Source organism: Symphalangus syndactylus, chromosome 1, assembly GCF_028878055.3.
Source record: "Symphalangus syndactylus isolate Jambi chromosome 1, NHGRI_mSymSyn1-v2.1_pri, whole genome shotgun sequence".
NCBI lineage: Eukaryota > Metazoa > Chordata > Mammalia > Primates > Hylobatidae > Symphalangus > Symphalangus syndactylus.
Window position 1 is genome coordinate 123,445,313 of NC_072423.2, and position 15,688 is coordinate 123,461,000.

The following is a 15,688-nucleotide window of genomic DNA, read 5'->3' on the forward strand; positions in this document are numbered from 1 at the left end:
AGATAAGGAACTGCCATCTTAGTGTGAGTGCTTTTGTGCCCTGACACTAGAATATCCAGCAAAATCCTGAAGGCCAGAGGTCCATTATGGGGTCCTTGGGAATCAAGTCTGTACTAGCCCCAACCCCTGGGAATGTGGAATTGTTGGCAACTTTGTCACTATGACCAGTTTCCCCCATGCCTCTCAGGTGGTCTAACTGAAAGAAGCATTTTTATGTATTTTATAAACTGGGTCCAGGATTCCCGCTGTCTGGCTCTATCAATTATAAGTACCATTCTCAACTTTTTTTTCTTTTCTTTTTTTTTTTTAATTGTACTTCAAGTTTTAGGGTACATGTGCACAATGTGCAGGTTTGTTACATATGTATACATGTGCCATGTTGGTGTGCTGCACCCATTAACTCCTCATTTAGCATTAGGTGTATCTCCTAATGCTATCCCTCCCCCCTCCCCCCACCCCACAACAGTCCCCGGAATGTGATGTTCCCCTTCCTGTGTCCATGTGTTCTCATTGTTCAGTTCCCACCTATGAGTGAGAACATGCGGTGTTTGGTTTTTTGTCCTTGCGATAGTTTACTGAGAATGATGGTTTCCAGCTTCATCCATGTCCCTACAAAGGACATGAACTCATCATTTTTATGGCTGCATAGTATTCCATGGTGTATATGTTCCACATTTTCTTAATCCAGTCTATCATTTTTGGACATTTGGGTTGGTTCCAAGTCTTTGCTATTGTGAATAGTGCTGCAATAAACATACATGTGCATGTGTCTTTATAGCAGCATGATTTATAGTCCTTTGGGTATATACCCAGTCATGGGATGGCTGGGTCAAATGGTATTTCTAGTTCTAGATCCCTGAGGAATCGCCACACTGACTTCCACAATGGTTGAACTAGTTTACAGTCCCACCAACAGTGTAAAAGTGTTCCTATTTCTCCACATCCTCTCCAGCACCTGTTGTTTCCTGACTTTTTAATGATGGCCATTCTAACTGGTGTGAGATGGTATCTCATTGTGGTTTTGATTTGCATTTCTCTGATGGCCAGTGATGATGAGCATTTTTGCATGTGTTTTTTGGCTGCATAAATGTCTTCTTTTGAGAAGTATCTGTTCATGTCCTTTGCCCACTTTTTGATGTGATTTTTTTTTCTTGTAAATTTGTTTGAGTTCATTGTAGATTCTGGATATTAGCCCTTTGTCAGATGAGTAGATTGCGAAAATTTTCTCCCATTCTGTAGGTTGCCTGTTCACTCTGATGGTAGTTTCTTTTGCTGTGCAGAAGCTCTTTAGTTTAATTAGATCCCATTTGTCAATTTTGGCTTTTGTTGCCATTGCTTTTGGTGTTTTAGACATGAAGTCCTTGCCCATGCCTATGTCCTGACTGGTAATGCCTAGGTTTTCTTCTAGGGTTTTTATGGTTTTAGGTCTAACATGTAAGTCTTTAATCCATCTTGAATTAATTTTTGTATAAGGTGTAAGGAAGGGATCCAGTTTCAGCTTTCTACATATGGCTAGCCAGTTTTCCCAAAACCATTTATTAAATAGGGAATCCTTCCCCCATTGCTTGTTTTTGTCAGGTTTGTCAAAGATCAGATAGTTGTAGATATGCAGCGTTATTTCTGAGGGCTCTGTTCTGTTCCATTGATCTATATGTCTGTTTTGGTACCAGTACCATGCTGTTTTGGTTACTGTAGCCTTGTAGTATAGTTTGAAGTCAGGTAGCGTGATGCCTCCAGCTTTGTTCTTTTGGCTTAGGATTGACTTGGCGATGCGGGCTCTTTTTTGGTTCCATATGAACTTTAAGGTAGTTTTTTCCAATTCTGTGAAGAAAGTCATTGGTAGCTTGATGGGGATGGCATTGAATCTATAAATTACCGTGGGCAGTATGGCCATTTTCACGATATTGATTCTTCCAACCCATGCGCATGGAATGTTCTTCCATTTGTTTGTATCCTCTTTTATTTCATTGAGCAGTGGTTTGTAGTTCTCCTTGAAGAGGTCCTTCACATCCCTTGTAAGTTGGATTCCTAGGTATTTTATTCTCTTTGAAGCAATTGTGAATGGGAGTTCACTCATGATTTGGCTCTCTGTTTGTCTGTTATTGGTGTATAAGAATGCTTGTGATTTTTGTACATTGATTTTGTATCCTGAGACTTTGCTGAAGTTGCTTATCAGCTTAAGGAGATTTTGGGCTGAGACAATGGGGTTTTCTAGATATACAATCATGTCATCTGCAAATGGGGACAATTTGACTTTCTCTTTTCCTAATTGAATACCCTTTATTTCCTTCTCCTGCCTAACTGCCCTGGCCAGAACTTCCAACACTATGTTGAATAAGAGTGGTGAGAGAGGGCATCCCTGTCTTGTGCCAGTTTTCAAAGGGAATGCTTCCAGTTTTTGCCCATTCAGTATGATATTGGCTGTGGGTTTGTTGTAGATAGCTCTTATTATTTTGAGATACGTCCCATCAATACCTAATTTATTGAGAGTTTTTAGCATGAAGCGTTGTTAAATTTTGTCAAAGGCCTTTTCTGCATCTATTGAGATACTCATGTGGTTTTTGTCGCTGGTTCTGTTTATATGCTAGATTACATTTATTGATTTGCGTATGTTGAACCAGCCTTGCATCCAACTTTTTAACTTTATACCCTGCACCCCCCAGACAGCCAGTGAGAGGGGTTTGCAGGGAGGTTGTCTTAAGACTTGACAGGGACTATGAAGTTCATCACAACCATCTGAAGGAAAAACTACAAAACTGGATCGTGTTTTCTGCAATTAGGGAGAAAAGAAAGCTGCTATCATTAGCACAGAGGCACCTACATTACTGTGAACTAGAGGTAGGCATTTTTACCATTTCTACAGAGATGCCCGGAAGCCTGCAGCCCCTCCCCAAGAAGACAACATCAATGTGAACAGCTCTCAGTGCGTCTTTCTCTACTATTTAGATAAATTCATGCAACTCAGAAAGAAACACCTCTTTCTTGTGATCGAAGGTCACCTGCTTGATCCCTCCTCCCTGCTGGCTCAGGGCCCTGTTTCAGTTTCGAAGAACCTCTCTCCACAGCATCAGTGTTAGGGAGGAGGGAGGCATATGCTCCAGAAACGTGAGCAGCAGCTCCTAACCTCTGCCCAGGAGGATCCACAGAAATTATCCTTAGTCAAGCCTAGTCAACTGGAAAGTTCGTCAGCTCCCTGATCATCCTGACCACCTGGCTGAAGGCTCCAATTACCAGTGGTCTCAGCTCATCTGGGCCAATCCAGAATCCAGATCCCACTTCTCCAAGCCCTGGGAGATATGACCAGACTCTATCACAGGTCTACCCCTAAAGGCTCAGATCCAAAGTTCGTTCCTCTGTTCACTCAGTCTTTCCCATCAGACAACCTATGGAGCTTCTTAAAATGTGGGTTCCTGATCCATCTGTACCTACTCAATCTGGATTTCCTGTACCTTCATGATAAAGAACAAACAAGCATAGTTCACAATTCAGGCCCCTCAGAGGTCATGTTTCCCAAAGGAATTCAGGCAGCCCTAGATCCAGGGGGTGGGGTTTTTTGGCAGATACTGTAGTTTAGGGAAAGCCAGACCCACATATTTCCAGTCCAGCCTTTGGGCTGAACCAGCCTTGGGAACACAATGATCCTTCTAAAACACTGGGGAAATAAATATGAGAATAATTCGGGGCATGAATAAAGCCTCAGAGATATCTGGGACTAGACCTAGCTCCATTAAATCAAAGCCAAACTTGGGAAGGGTTTGGGATTTGAAGTTGGACGCACTAAACGCCATTCTTTTCTTTTGAAGAACACCATAAGGCCAGGGCTCAGTCTTATAAATTACACACACACACGGTCAGCTGTGAAAAACCTCAGATGAGAGTGTGCAGGAAATTGAGAGTGTGAGTAGTACTCACACTCTAATTGAGCTTTCAAGGGAAACTTTCCAATGGAGTGGGGCAGTCAGGGGGTTCCTCACCACCTGCCCACCAGCCACCCAGTAGAATGTTCAGGTCAATGTCAGCTGGCAAACCTCTGCACCAGGGACAGCATGCTCCCCTCTTCTGTCTGACCCCAGCTATTCCACAGATGTTTCTCCTCACCTTGCCGATGCCTTTGTCCTGTGGGGCACCTCCTACCACATCAGTGGTGGACGGGTGAGAGAAGTGGCCAGCGGTCACTGCGTAGCCTGAACAGGATGGGCGGAAACCAAGCACAGGGTTGAAAAAGAAGGGAAGGGGAAAAAAAAAACATCCATCAGAGGAAAATGTTTCTCAAGCATGCCCCCTACTCTTGGAACATAAACTACCAGGAAAAAATGGCAGCTGTCAGCCTTCTCATGCTGAAATGGCTCTCATCTCACAAAAAGTCATGTTCACAAGGATATCAGGGCAGGAAAGAGGGCTTTCTGAGTGTCTTCTTTGGGACAAGTACTGTATGAAATACTATATATCTGTTTTCTTCTTTTCAAGGCATAGTTTTCATACAGTAAGGTCATATATCTGACGTGTAAAACTCAATGAATGCACACACGAGCGTAGCCATGCAACCACCACCCAGATCAAGGAAGTGACTATAACCAGAAAACCATAACCCCAGAGGGTTCCCTCATGACCTTTCCCAGTCAATATGCCCCACACAGGTAGCCACTATTCTGATTTCTATCACCATATATTAGGTTTGCCTTTTCTTGAACTTCACTCAACATAACATCTGTGACATTCATCCACATCGTTGAGTACAGTAGTAGTTTCTTTTTATTGTTGAGTAATATCCTGTTATATAAATATGTCATATGTTTATTCTGTTTCTGGGCATTTAGGTTGTTTCCAGGTTGGGGTTAATATGAACAAAGTTGCTACCAACATTTTTATGCATGTCTTTAGGTATCTCTTTCAGTCTAACAACTTTATGAAGAAGGCATGACTGTTTCTTCCATTGTACCGATACAGAATTAGAAAAATCTGTTAAACAACATGCCAAAGATCACACAGCAAGACTCAAATCCAATCTGTGCCTCTAAAGCCCCTGCTGTTAACCACACTCCCTCCTACAAGAAGGCAAAAGAAGTTGTCAGTGGGTGGGTGGGTTAGATGCATGGTTGGGTAGATGGATGGGTGGATGGGTGGATGAGTGGGAGGGTGGTCAGTGAAAAAATATGGATGCAAAAGGAACCTAGAAACAAAGGAAAAGATTGTCTAAGCTTAGCCTCGATGTCTCCTGCTTTCTGAGAGCCTTGCTAGCAGGCTGAAAGCTCTCCTCTGGCCAGCATAAATCCTGTACAGGCTGCCATATAATCCCCAAACTTGTCATCACCCTCTAACCCTAATGTGATTGTAAGTTGTTTGAGTTTTGCGATGACATCACATCATGATCAATTCTTCCTCACCATGTGGCTGATTTCTCTCAGACTGGCGACTGATAGTACCTAAGGTATTCTGAGTGAGATCAAAGCCTGAATGGATCCTTGATAATCCCTGCAGCTGATAAGAGCCTCTAATGTGTATACAAAGAGAAACCACAGGCTCTAAGCTTCAAAGGAGCTGTCCTAGACCCCAAACCCATCATCCAAACTGGGCTTTCTTCTGTTCTCTCTTCATTCCCTGATTCAATAAATATGTGTTGAGTTCCTGCTATACACCAGGCACTATACCAAATGTGAGACACAATCCCACATTTTGTCTTCAAGGTGCTCCCAGCCCAGTGAGAGGTACAGTACCAGTGATAAGTGCTCTCTCAGACACACCCACAGGGAAGGCAGCTCAGCATTTAGACTCTGCACTCAGAAACCACAGGTTCATACCCCAATTTTGCTACTTAGGAGCCATGTGACCTTGGCAAGATGTATAATTTCTTTGCTCCTCAGTTTCTTTATCTATAAAATGTAGATAATAATAGCTACTTCATAAGGTTGTTTCAGAAATTAAAAAGAAATAATACATACAGCCTGGCATAGGGTAAATGCTTAATAAACAACAGCACTAGGCAGCTGGGTGCCTACAGGAGCAAACACCCCAGAGTAGAAGGATTGCTGGGTCTATGCTACCAGGCAAAAAACTTGTAGTTAGAAGGGAAAAGGCAAATCAACGACTCCCTAACCCCATTTAACAAGAAGTTCCCAGTGACGCTATGCAAAAAGGGAGTCAGGGCCTTTCCCTGTAAGTTATGTATCATGAGTGTAAAAGAGCATTGTGTGTCATCATTAGGCCTTCCTAAATTTAGCTTTGTTTTTAATTCAGAATTATAGCATTTAGGGCATAAATTAAAGAAAAGAGTCTTGTAATTGTCATCTACACAAACAAAGACAGCCTATGTCTGTTCTTAAATTGGCATGGACCTTGTCCCAGTGTCATTCTGCCTGATAGCTAAATTAAACTGTCTTCTTTCCAGAAGAGTAAAAGAGTTAAGAAAACAAGAGAAATTTTTCTGAGCCTTTAATTAACCTTCAGCATTAGGTTGCCATCTGTCCTGATAATTTCTAGTTCTTATCTTTCTATTTGCAACCAGTTTTGTGATCAGAAAGCAAGGACTCCATCCAAAGGGACGCCCGTGGAAAATCAAGACTCCATCACACTAATTTCTACCTGACCATCTGAACTTCAACAATTGATAAAATGAGAAAATAAAATGTTTATTTCCCTGGAGGTTCAACCGTCAGCTTTTTAATTAAAGCATACAGTTTTAATTCAGTTCCCTCCTTGGTTTTCCTGTCTACCTTCTGTGTGTGGAGCTAGATGTGAAGATGCCCTGGCTAAAGATGTAAGTCATTAGAACAACAGGCGTCAAAGCCAACTAACTCCTCTTTCCAGCAATAAGGCAATAATTTGTGAATCTGATGGGAATCACTCCCATTTCCCCTTTCTTACCTGTTCTCTCCCTGAGTACTCACCCAGGTAGGTGTACCGCCTGTTCATGATCACTTCGTCGTTCAGTTTTAAATAGGTGTTGTCCGTAAGGTTCAGCACTTTGATGGTTCCAGCCCAATAAAATGACCCTGGGGCACCCATCACCACCAGCTCCTACCAAAAAGAAATCCAACGGTAAGCAGAGAAGGAAGTGAGGAGGGCAGGAGGGGAGTGCAATGAGAACCACAGTCACAACAAAGGAGAAATTCCTCACACCAAGAACTTTTTTTTCCCCACCTAAGCAACAAAAACACATTTCACCAGATTCACCAGCATTATGGAATCTATTATACAGATGGCATTATCAGAACTAAAGATGTGAAGAGACTGAGCAAGGTGACAGAATTCACGACAGGCCAGGCCCCTATTCTATCCACAATGGACCACACACATTTCCTCAACTTTATATCAGGCTCTAACAAGGAAATGACAAACAGCTGACATTGACCTCAACCACAGATTCTGGGGAACACCACTCATGAAAAGCAGTAAGCAATACCACACCCTGCCTGGACTCCAGGCTCACCATTCAACTCCCCCCACCTGATTCATAGCAAGAGGAAACTGTACACTAGTACTCCAGGGAATCCCCTCCAGACCACACTCAAGACCCTCTCAGGGACATTCTAGAACATGGTTTTCCGATCATTACAGTCCACTGCAAACTTAGAAGAACAAAACCATGAGAACAGAGAGGTCAACTAAGGAAGGACACAAACGAAGAGGAGACCACAGGCAGCAAGAGACAGTATCACTGTTAAAAACAGACTCAAGGCCAGGCGCAGTGGCTCATGCCTGTAATCCCAGCACTTTGGGAGGCCAAGGCGGGTGGATCACTTGAGGTCAGGAGTTTGAAACCAGCCTGGCCAACATGGTGAAACCCTGTCTCTACTAAAAATACAAAAATTAGCCAGGTGTAGTGGCACATGCCTACAATCCCAGCTACTCAGGAGGCTGAGGCAGGAAAATCGCTTGAACCCGGGACGCGGAGGTCTCAGTGAGCCAAGACCATGCCACTGCATTCCAGCCTGGGTGACACAGCAAGACTCTGCCAAAAAAAAAAAAAGACTCAAGAACATAAGAGGCACAGCTGTCTTCAGCATTTAGATCAGGGGGAAATGGTCAACAGGCTGAGAGCATGTTTGTGCCCCAGAACCATTACCAATGCTGATGATAACCCTAAGTTCCCAGAAATGATTTGGTTACCCAAGGAAGTCAGCACAGATATCTGCTGGGGTTTTCCCCTGGGTGATACGATAATGGAAATCAATCAACATCCCTGCTCTCTCATTCCCAAAGTTTATTTCCTTTGTATTTTTCAAAATTCTAGACCAGACTGTTTTCCAAGAGTGCAGGGCTCAGGTAAAATTCAACACTGTCCACTATTTCAACCACATTAGGCTCTTCTCCTGCCACTGCCCCCTCAGACTGCATGCCTAGGACACTCTAATTCTGGTCTTCAGAACTCCCTCTGCTCTTTTTATCTCCATCTGTGCAATGCCCTCACACTTCCTCTGCTTGTGTAACCCTTTCGCAGTATTCAAAACTCAGTTGAAATGTGGGTGAATCCTAGACCAAATGTTGATGAGAAAAAAATGACTCCATTCATAGGAAGTTCTAGAATCAGCAAAACCAATCCACTGTGATGGAAGTCAGATCGGTGGGTACCTGGAGTAAAGAGGAAGAGCACTGTCTGCAAAGGGGCAAGAGGAACTTTCCGAAGTGATGGAAATGTTCTCATCTTCATTCAGACAGAGATGACATGGTATATACATTTGTCAAAACTCATCGAACTCTGCATTTAAAATAGTGTATTTTATTGTATGTATTAATTTTTTTAATTAATAATCTTGATTTTTTAAAATTCCAGAACAGTGATTAAACACTAACAAGGAAGTCATCACATAAAAACACAAAACATGCTAATGAGATGACATTTTACAAGCATTAAGACGAAGCTCCCGTTGTGCAGAGGCTGTGCTGGAGCTAGGAGGCAGGCTGTGCTTGTATCCATCAGAGGTCCCTGGCTTTCAGTCCTTCCTTTCCCTAACAGGGAATCCCTACTTTTGAATTACCTTTATTTTCTAAAGTTTCGACACTGCAATAAGAAATAATCAGAATTATTTTTGTAATGAAATCAGTAATTTTTCACTCAACAATATTTATTGAGCACCTACTATTATGTCTCAGAGTTCACACTAGATATAAAGATAAATAAAGTCCCTTTGTAGACCATTCTTGGGGTAAGACAGCATGGTAATGTGCAAAGTATTTCAGAAAAAAATTCTATGCAAACAGGTTAAAATCAACAAAATTTCTAGAGGAAACCTTTCAGCTATAGACAAAACTCCAAAGATACTGGTCATGAAGGCTCATGGGGATAACAGATGCTGTGCAGGTCAAGTCTCTCACTGCTGAAACCCACCTGACCTTCCCCCGAGCCTTCAGAATTCCCCTGCACCCTGCCCCTTGGTCACCCACATATATTTCAGAAACAGATCTTTTCAGGTTGATCTCCCTCTGCAGAGACGATCCCATGCACTGGCAGAAGCTGCTGGCTTCTGACAAGTCCTTGGAGGCTAGATCCTGCCACGGAGATTTAGAATTTCTGAGGACAATTCATAAAGTCACCACTGAATTCTCAGGGAGCAAGTGTCTGTAAAAGCCAGAAGTACCTAGAGAAAAAAAAATGGAGAGGAGGATAGAGCCTGCAGGCAAGAGGGCAATGCTTTAAACAATATGTTTTATGGTTAATTTGGGGAAGAGACTTAACAAAGGATAGGGCAGGAACACAGATGGAAGAAAAGCCACTAGATTCTCGCCGGAATAGTTTGCTTTTTGACAATTCAGGAGGGTGTAGACAAGAAATGACTGTTGATGAGCACTTCATTTTAAGGTTTTGAGATCCTACCCCCCATGAAGGAAGCTGTTGATGACAAGCCAGATGTTCCCAGGGGTATCTCGCTGTTTTATAAAAATAGATGGCTTTCTGCAGTAAGGACTCTCCACTGGGAAACATAGCAGAGCATCCATCCACTCATTCTTTTTACACTCATCTGTCCTGCATAAGAGACCAGGCTAATTCTAGAAAGAGTACAAGAAACACAAATAAGTTCATCAGAGGAGAGAGACTTTTTCTCCTGGCCTTGAGCTTGGAAAGGAATTTGTAATCAGTGTCCAAATATAATACAAAGGGCACTGAAGAACCTAATGAGCAACCTCCTCAGCCCCAGATGTATCTTCAGTGCAGAGCTTTCTCCACCTGCAGCTGTGCACAGGCCAAAGCTTTGAGCGTCAGCACAGGCCTGCAAAGGCTCTTCAGGACATTGGGGGCAGGAATGGGATATGTTGCTTTCTGATGATTTAGACTAACCCAGGATAAAAGTTGAAAAATGTATGCCTACCATACCACTGCACTCCCTCTCAAACATTACAAACAGGGTAAGATAAAGTAATTCCTGTCTTCAAAAACCTTTAAAACCAACAGCTCTTGTTTTTACCGCTCCACGCCACCCCGCCCCCAGTGCTCATACCCCTCTCCCTTCAGTCCATACTACATAAAACAGGGCCAAGCCTGCGACCCTCAGGGCTGAGGCTGAAGGGAGGGACAGTGCCTTCCTGGAAATCCCTCATAGTTGTTTTTCTGTTCACTACAGATGATGCTTGTGACCTTTCTGGTGCTGTTCACAAGTGCTAGGAAAAAGTGAGCAATACTTAGCTCCCCACCACCCAGGAACAGCCAATGTCAATCTCACACACACAAATGAAAGCTTCCCTAAGCAAAGGCCACCACTACCTAAATCACATTTGTGGAATCCCATCAATAAGCAATGCAGCTTTTTCCCAAGATGCATTTATTAGCAGAACCCCTAGAGGGACCGGGGCATGTAGGTGGGCCTGGGAAAAGCCATATATTTCCTCTGTGTACTGCAAGTTGGCATGAGCAGCTGGGCAAGCGAGTGCCCGGGATCTACAACAGAAGTCCTTGCTGAACAAACTCCCACCCAAGTGTCTCCAGGCTTCTACAGCAGGCGTGAACGCCAGCCCAGCTGGTCCAAATCCTCTCTTGCTGCTAATCAGTATCTACTACCTCTGTTAGCCTCATCTACAAAAATAAATAAACTTCCCAGGAAATTCTCTCTAATCCTCAATGACAGGCTAAAATTCAGGTGGTATCCATAGCTCAGAGGGCTTTGTTAAGCTCAGGGTCACTGATCTGTAGGTCAAGCAGGCACCTTAGGCCAAAATATTTTGGGGCAACATAGCTATGTCCAGAAGGCCACAGATCCATGTCCAGCTTGGGAAGCAGCTGTCTGCCCTGTGAGGGGACAACAGCTCACAGAAAAGGCAAGCCCGAGTGGCGAGGTCAGCAAGAGGGCAGAGGAGGGGAGCCGCGCTGGCCTGGACCCTTCAACCACATTTCCTGCTCAGCCACAAACAGCTGAACTTCCAGAAACAAGGCAGGCAGTGAGTTCAAAGACCTCCTCTTTAAGGAGGCCAAAAGCCTGGGAACCGAAGCGGAGGCCAAAGTCCAAAATGGCCAGGAGACAGCAGGCCGGGGTCAGAGGACAGAGTGGCGCCCAGAGGGGCTGCCTTCCCACTCACCACTGCCCACCCTCCCCGGCCACTCTGTACACCCACCATGTCCCCACTTTGCTGTCCATGAGCACAGCCAGCACATGCTGACACCCCATGTTTCCCTCAGGTTCTAAATCCCAGAGCCTGGATTTCATCAGGTCTTCTGTTCTTCTGGTCACCCTGAGCTTGCACAGCTACCTGGACTTCCCCTCCACACTCCTGCCCCGCCGGCTCCTCCTACCACTCCCTGCCTCCACCCAGCCCAATGCCTGACTTGCCAGCTGCTGCGGCAAACATAATGACACTTCCCTCCTGGGAACACTTTCTCTCTCGGCTCTCTGTCAACATCTCCGCTGAGTTCTGATGTCTCCCATCAATCTAGCTTCTTCTCCCATCTAAAGGGAGGTATCTCCCCCATGCCCCACACTAAGCACACTCATCCCCTAAGAGAGTCATGAGCAAGGGCCAAATCTAAGTTTCTGCCCCAGGCAGGACTCCAGTCCCTAAGTCCAAATGTCCTCTAAAAACATCGCACACTCCATGTGTCTGAAAGCAGACTCGGCAGTTTATATCTCCCAGTGGGTTCTTCCTCAGGCAACCCCTTTTCACCAGAGGCACCACCATTCTCCAGAAGCCTGGCTCAAACCCTCCTTCCTCTGCCCCACAGCTCCCTGGCCACCCAGCCCCTTGACACCTCCTTCATATTCTCTGCCTCCCCCAATCATTTTTATTCCTTAAGCCTCCCCCTAGACTGTCCTGTTGCTTCATGGCTGGACCACATCACGGCCTCCTACCAGGCCTCCCTTCAGGCCCTTCCACTCCCAAAGTTCTAGGCAAACCCAGCCCAAATAGCCTTTCTTTCAACACTGCCATCTGCCAGTGTGTCACCTGCTTGTGAACTTACAGTGGTTCCCCACTGCCTATTGGCTCAAGTTATACGATACTAGACAGGCCTGTTGGAGGAACAACAGCCATAGTTGTCACACAATCTAAATGTTTACTGAGATGGAAGAAGAGAGTGAAGTTGCCACATGGCAGGATGGCATTTCAATGGGGAGAGGAAAAGTTGTTTAACAAACCAGTACCAGAACAACCAACTATATATTTAGAAAAATAATGTAGTTAGTTTCTATCACACAATGTATACAACACAAATTCCAGAAAGATTAAAGATCGAAATCTTTTTTTAAAACAACCTATGAAAGTGCTATTAAAAATATAAGTATATTGAAAATATAAGTATAAAATATGGGAGTTTGTTCAGCCCAGACTTGTGTTGTAGATCCCAGGCACTCTCCTGCCCAGCTGCTCATGCCAACTTGCAGTACACATAAGGAACAACCTTCCTAAGAGATAAGTTTAGAATCTAAGGAAAAAAAAAAAAAAGACTGATAGAATTGGCCAAATGTGCACATTTATTGCCAGGATGATAAAGACACCATAGGCAAACTTAAAAGATAAAAGGCTGATGAAAAAATGTGCAACACGTGTATCGGGTAAGAAATTAGTGTTGAAAATATGTAACAAGTTCCTAAAAACCAGGAAAACAACAACAACAAAACAGAATCATGTACTGAGAACATAAACAGGCAACTTCCAGGAAAACAAATACAAATGGTCAATATTTTAAAAGGATATTAAACGACATCAATAATCAGGGAACGTGACATTAAAACGAGACGTTTTTTCATAACAAAAATTTAAAGTCTGAGTGAGAGAAGATAGAGACAGATGCAATGCAGGGGAGTGTCAACTGGAAAACATGTCTCAAGTGCAATTTGCCAATATGTATCAAAATTCAAATCTGAGTGCCTTTGGACCCAGCAGTTCCTCCATTAGTGTCTCTTCTAAAGAAACACTTGTGTACAAGGAGCCACGTGAATGGATCTCCAGTGCAATGCCACCAGTGGGAGTCCGGCATGTCCTAGCAGCAGCTGAAAATATCATGTAGTGGGTGAGGTGCGAGAAGAGCCTGGAAAGGTATGAAGGCTGGGAGGCCAAGGGAAGGCATGTGTATTTCATTCTAAGTAGGATGAGAAGACACCAGAAAGTCCTGGGCAAGGGAGCACCATGATATTTTTCTTGTTTGTAAAAGGTGGTTCTGGCTGCTACATGGGGACCAGTCTGTCCAGAGGCAAGGGTGGAAGCAGGACGGCAGACGGGTTCTGCAGTGGGTTGGGAGCAAGACAACTATAGCTTAGATTTGTAGGGTGGCAGAGGATATGGAGAGCAATGGATGTCATTGTTAGAGGTTCTGAGGGCATAGGAGGTGGTGGGACTTGCAAGGTGGCTTAGAAGTAGGAGAGTGAGGTGAGAGAAGAATCTTTAAATTCGGCCTCAATGGTTAGGATGATTGGTGGTGCCATTCCCAGGGCATAGAACTCTGTCGACTGTCATAAAAATGATTCTCCAGTGAGGTAAGAATCACTGAGGGTGTGGAATGGGGGTTGGAGGGTAGCATCTCCTATTTATTGGTTTGAGAGTGAAAATAAAACTTCTGACTTTCTGTCTTTTCTTTCTTGCTTTCTGGATCAGACACTATATTGCCAACTGTCTATCTTCTCTTTGGATTTAAACAGCTGTTTCTGAAATGAAGTAGGCAGTCTTGCTCCTGACTCAGGAGGGGCCCTCACTTTGGAAGCCAGAGAGCACCCTTCATCCTCCCACCACCCCCCATGTCCCATGCCCTTCCCCAGCTCTCTGCTGTCCTGGAGTGAGGGAAAGAGAGAGGTGGCCTCAGGGAGCCAAGTCCAGGGGCCAGGCTGAGGAGCTTTAGATTGTAATCCTCCATGGACTGGGAAGCCTCAGAGTCAGAAGGATGGGTTTCATTTGAAGGCCCCTGGGGCTAGTATGCAGATAGCACACTGCACAGGTCAGAATGGATGCAGGCTAGGTGATAAAGTGTTCTAACCTAGCCCATGGTGATGGGTGCACAACACTGTGAATGCACTAATGCCACTGAACTACACTTTAAAGTGGTGACTTTTATATTATGTGTATTTTACCACAATTTTTAAAAAAGCATAATAGACGTAAGAAGACCAATCAGGGCCAGTGTACCTCCAGGTGATGGTGGTGGCCTTTCTAGAAGCGTGATGGTGATAATGGAGGCAATTGTAATGGTAATAAAAGCTGTCATATTTGGGATGTGTTTTGGAGGCTAAAACAACAGGACTGCAGATGAATTAGAAGTAAAAAGTACTCTTTTTTTTTGGCCTGAGCAACCACACGGATGGACAGTGCCAGCAGGCAGTCATGAAAGTGTTTGAGAGAGGAGGAATTGATATGAAGGGCAAACTTACAGTAAGTAAGAATGACACAAGGAAACAGTCCCTAAAATGTACTACCAGCCAAAAGTCATGCTACTACCGCATGCGCACATAAGCATGCAGGTGTCCTGTCCTTCAGAATCTGGGAAAGGGAATGGTTAGAGTTATGTGTAAAACCAAGTCTCTCAGGCCGAGTGTGGTGGCTCAGCCTGTAATCCCAGCACTTTGGGAGGCCGAGGCTGGCAGATCACCTGAGGTCAGGAGTTCGAGACCAGCCTGGCCAACATGGCAAAACCCCATCTCTACTAAAAATGCAGGTGTGGTGGTGGGCGCCAGTAACCGAGAGGCTAAGGCAGAAGAATTGCTTGAACCCAGGAGGCGGAGGTTGCAGTGAGCCGAAATCACACCACTGCACTCCAGCTTGAGTGACAGAGCAAGACTCCATCTCAAAAAACAAACAAGTCTCTCCACTAAGGAGAGAAGGTTGCTAGAAGGGGATGCTCACACGCTTCATGTATCTGCACAGCTGCCAATGATGGGGCACAACCTGACTGAATGTCATCTCACTCACACATCCCCAAATCGACTCCTTCCCCAGGTCTCAGAGTCAAGTGGACTCCTACAGAAATCATCAAATGGGGGTAGCCTCCAGGTGAGCCAGCCCACCTCCTCTGCCCAGTGGTCTCTGGCCAGCTGGTGCCCTCCTGGCAGGCTGAAATAGCCTCCTCTGGTGTGAGGACCTTGTGCTCCCTCGAGGCTCAAGTATCTGGGACTCCAGAAGCCCCACCTCTAAGGGTTGCCAAAATCACATAAGCAAGGAAATGAACACCCACAAGAGAACAGAAATGCCCAGACAGCAGACACCCACCTCAGTGAAGAAGCCCGCTATCCCAGCCTGGCAGGAGCCATGTTCCTCTCCGTACTTCTTCTTATACTCTAGG

The 15,688-nt window shown here is 44.6% G+C and overlaps 1 protein-coding gene across 3 annotated transcripts in view; it reads right to left on the bottom strand.

Moving 5' to 3' along the window:
• The window catches only part of ITGA9 (integrin subunit alpha 9), a 376,700-nt gene that overhangs the window by 318,300 nt on the left and 42,712 nt on the right, over window positions 1–15,688 (bottom strand). For 2 of the 3 annotated variants that reach the window (XM_055283188.2, XM_055283178.2), the window contains exons 5-7: window positions 15,616–15,683; window positions 6,885–7,014; window positions 4,099–4,184 (exon numbers count right to left, since the gene is read on the bottom strand). In XM_055283188.2, the coding sequence (XP_055139163.2) occupies window positions 4,099–4,184; window positions 6,885–7,014; window positions 15,616–15,683 (284 nt within the window). The remainder of the gene's footprint in view (window positions 1–4,098; window positions 4,185–6,884; window positions 7,015–15,615; window positions 15,684–15,688) is intronic. The other variant, XM_063612123.1, reaches the window with a different exon arrangement.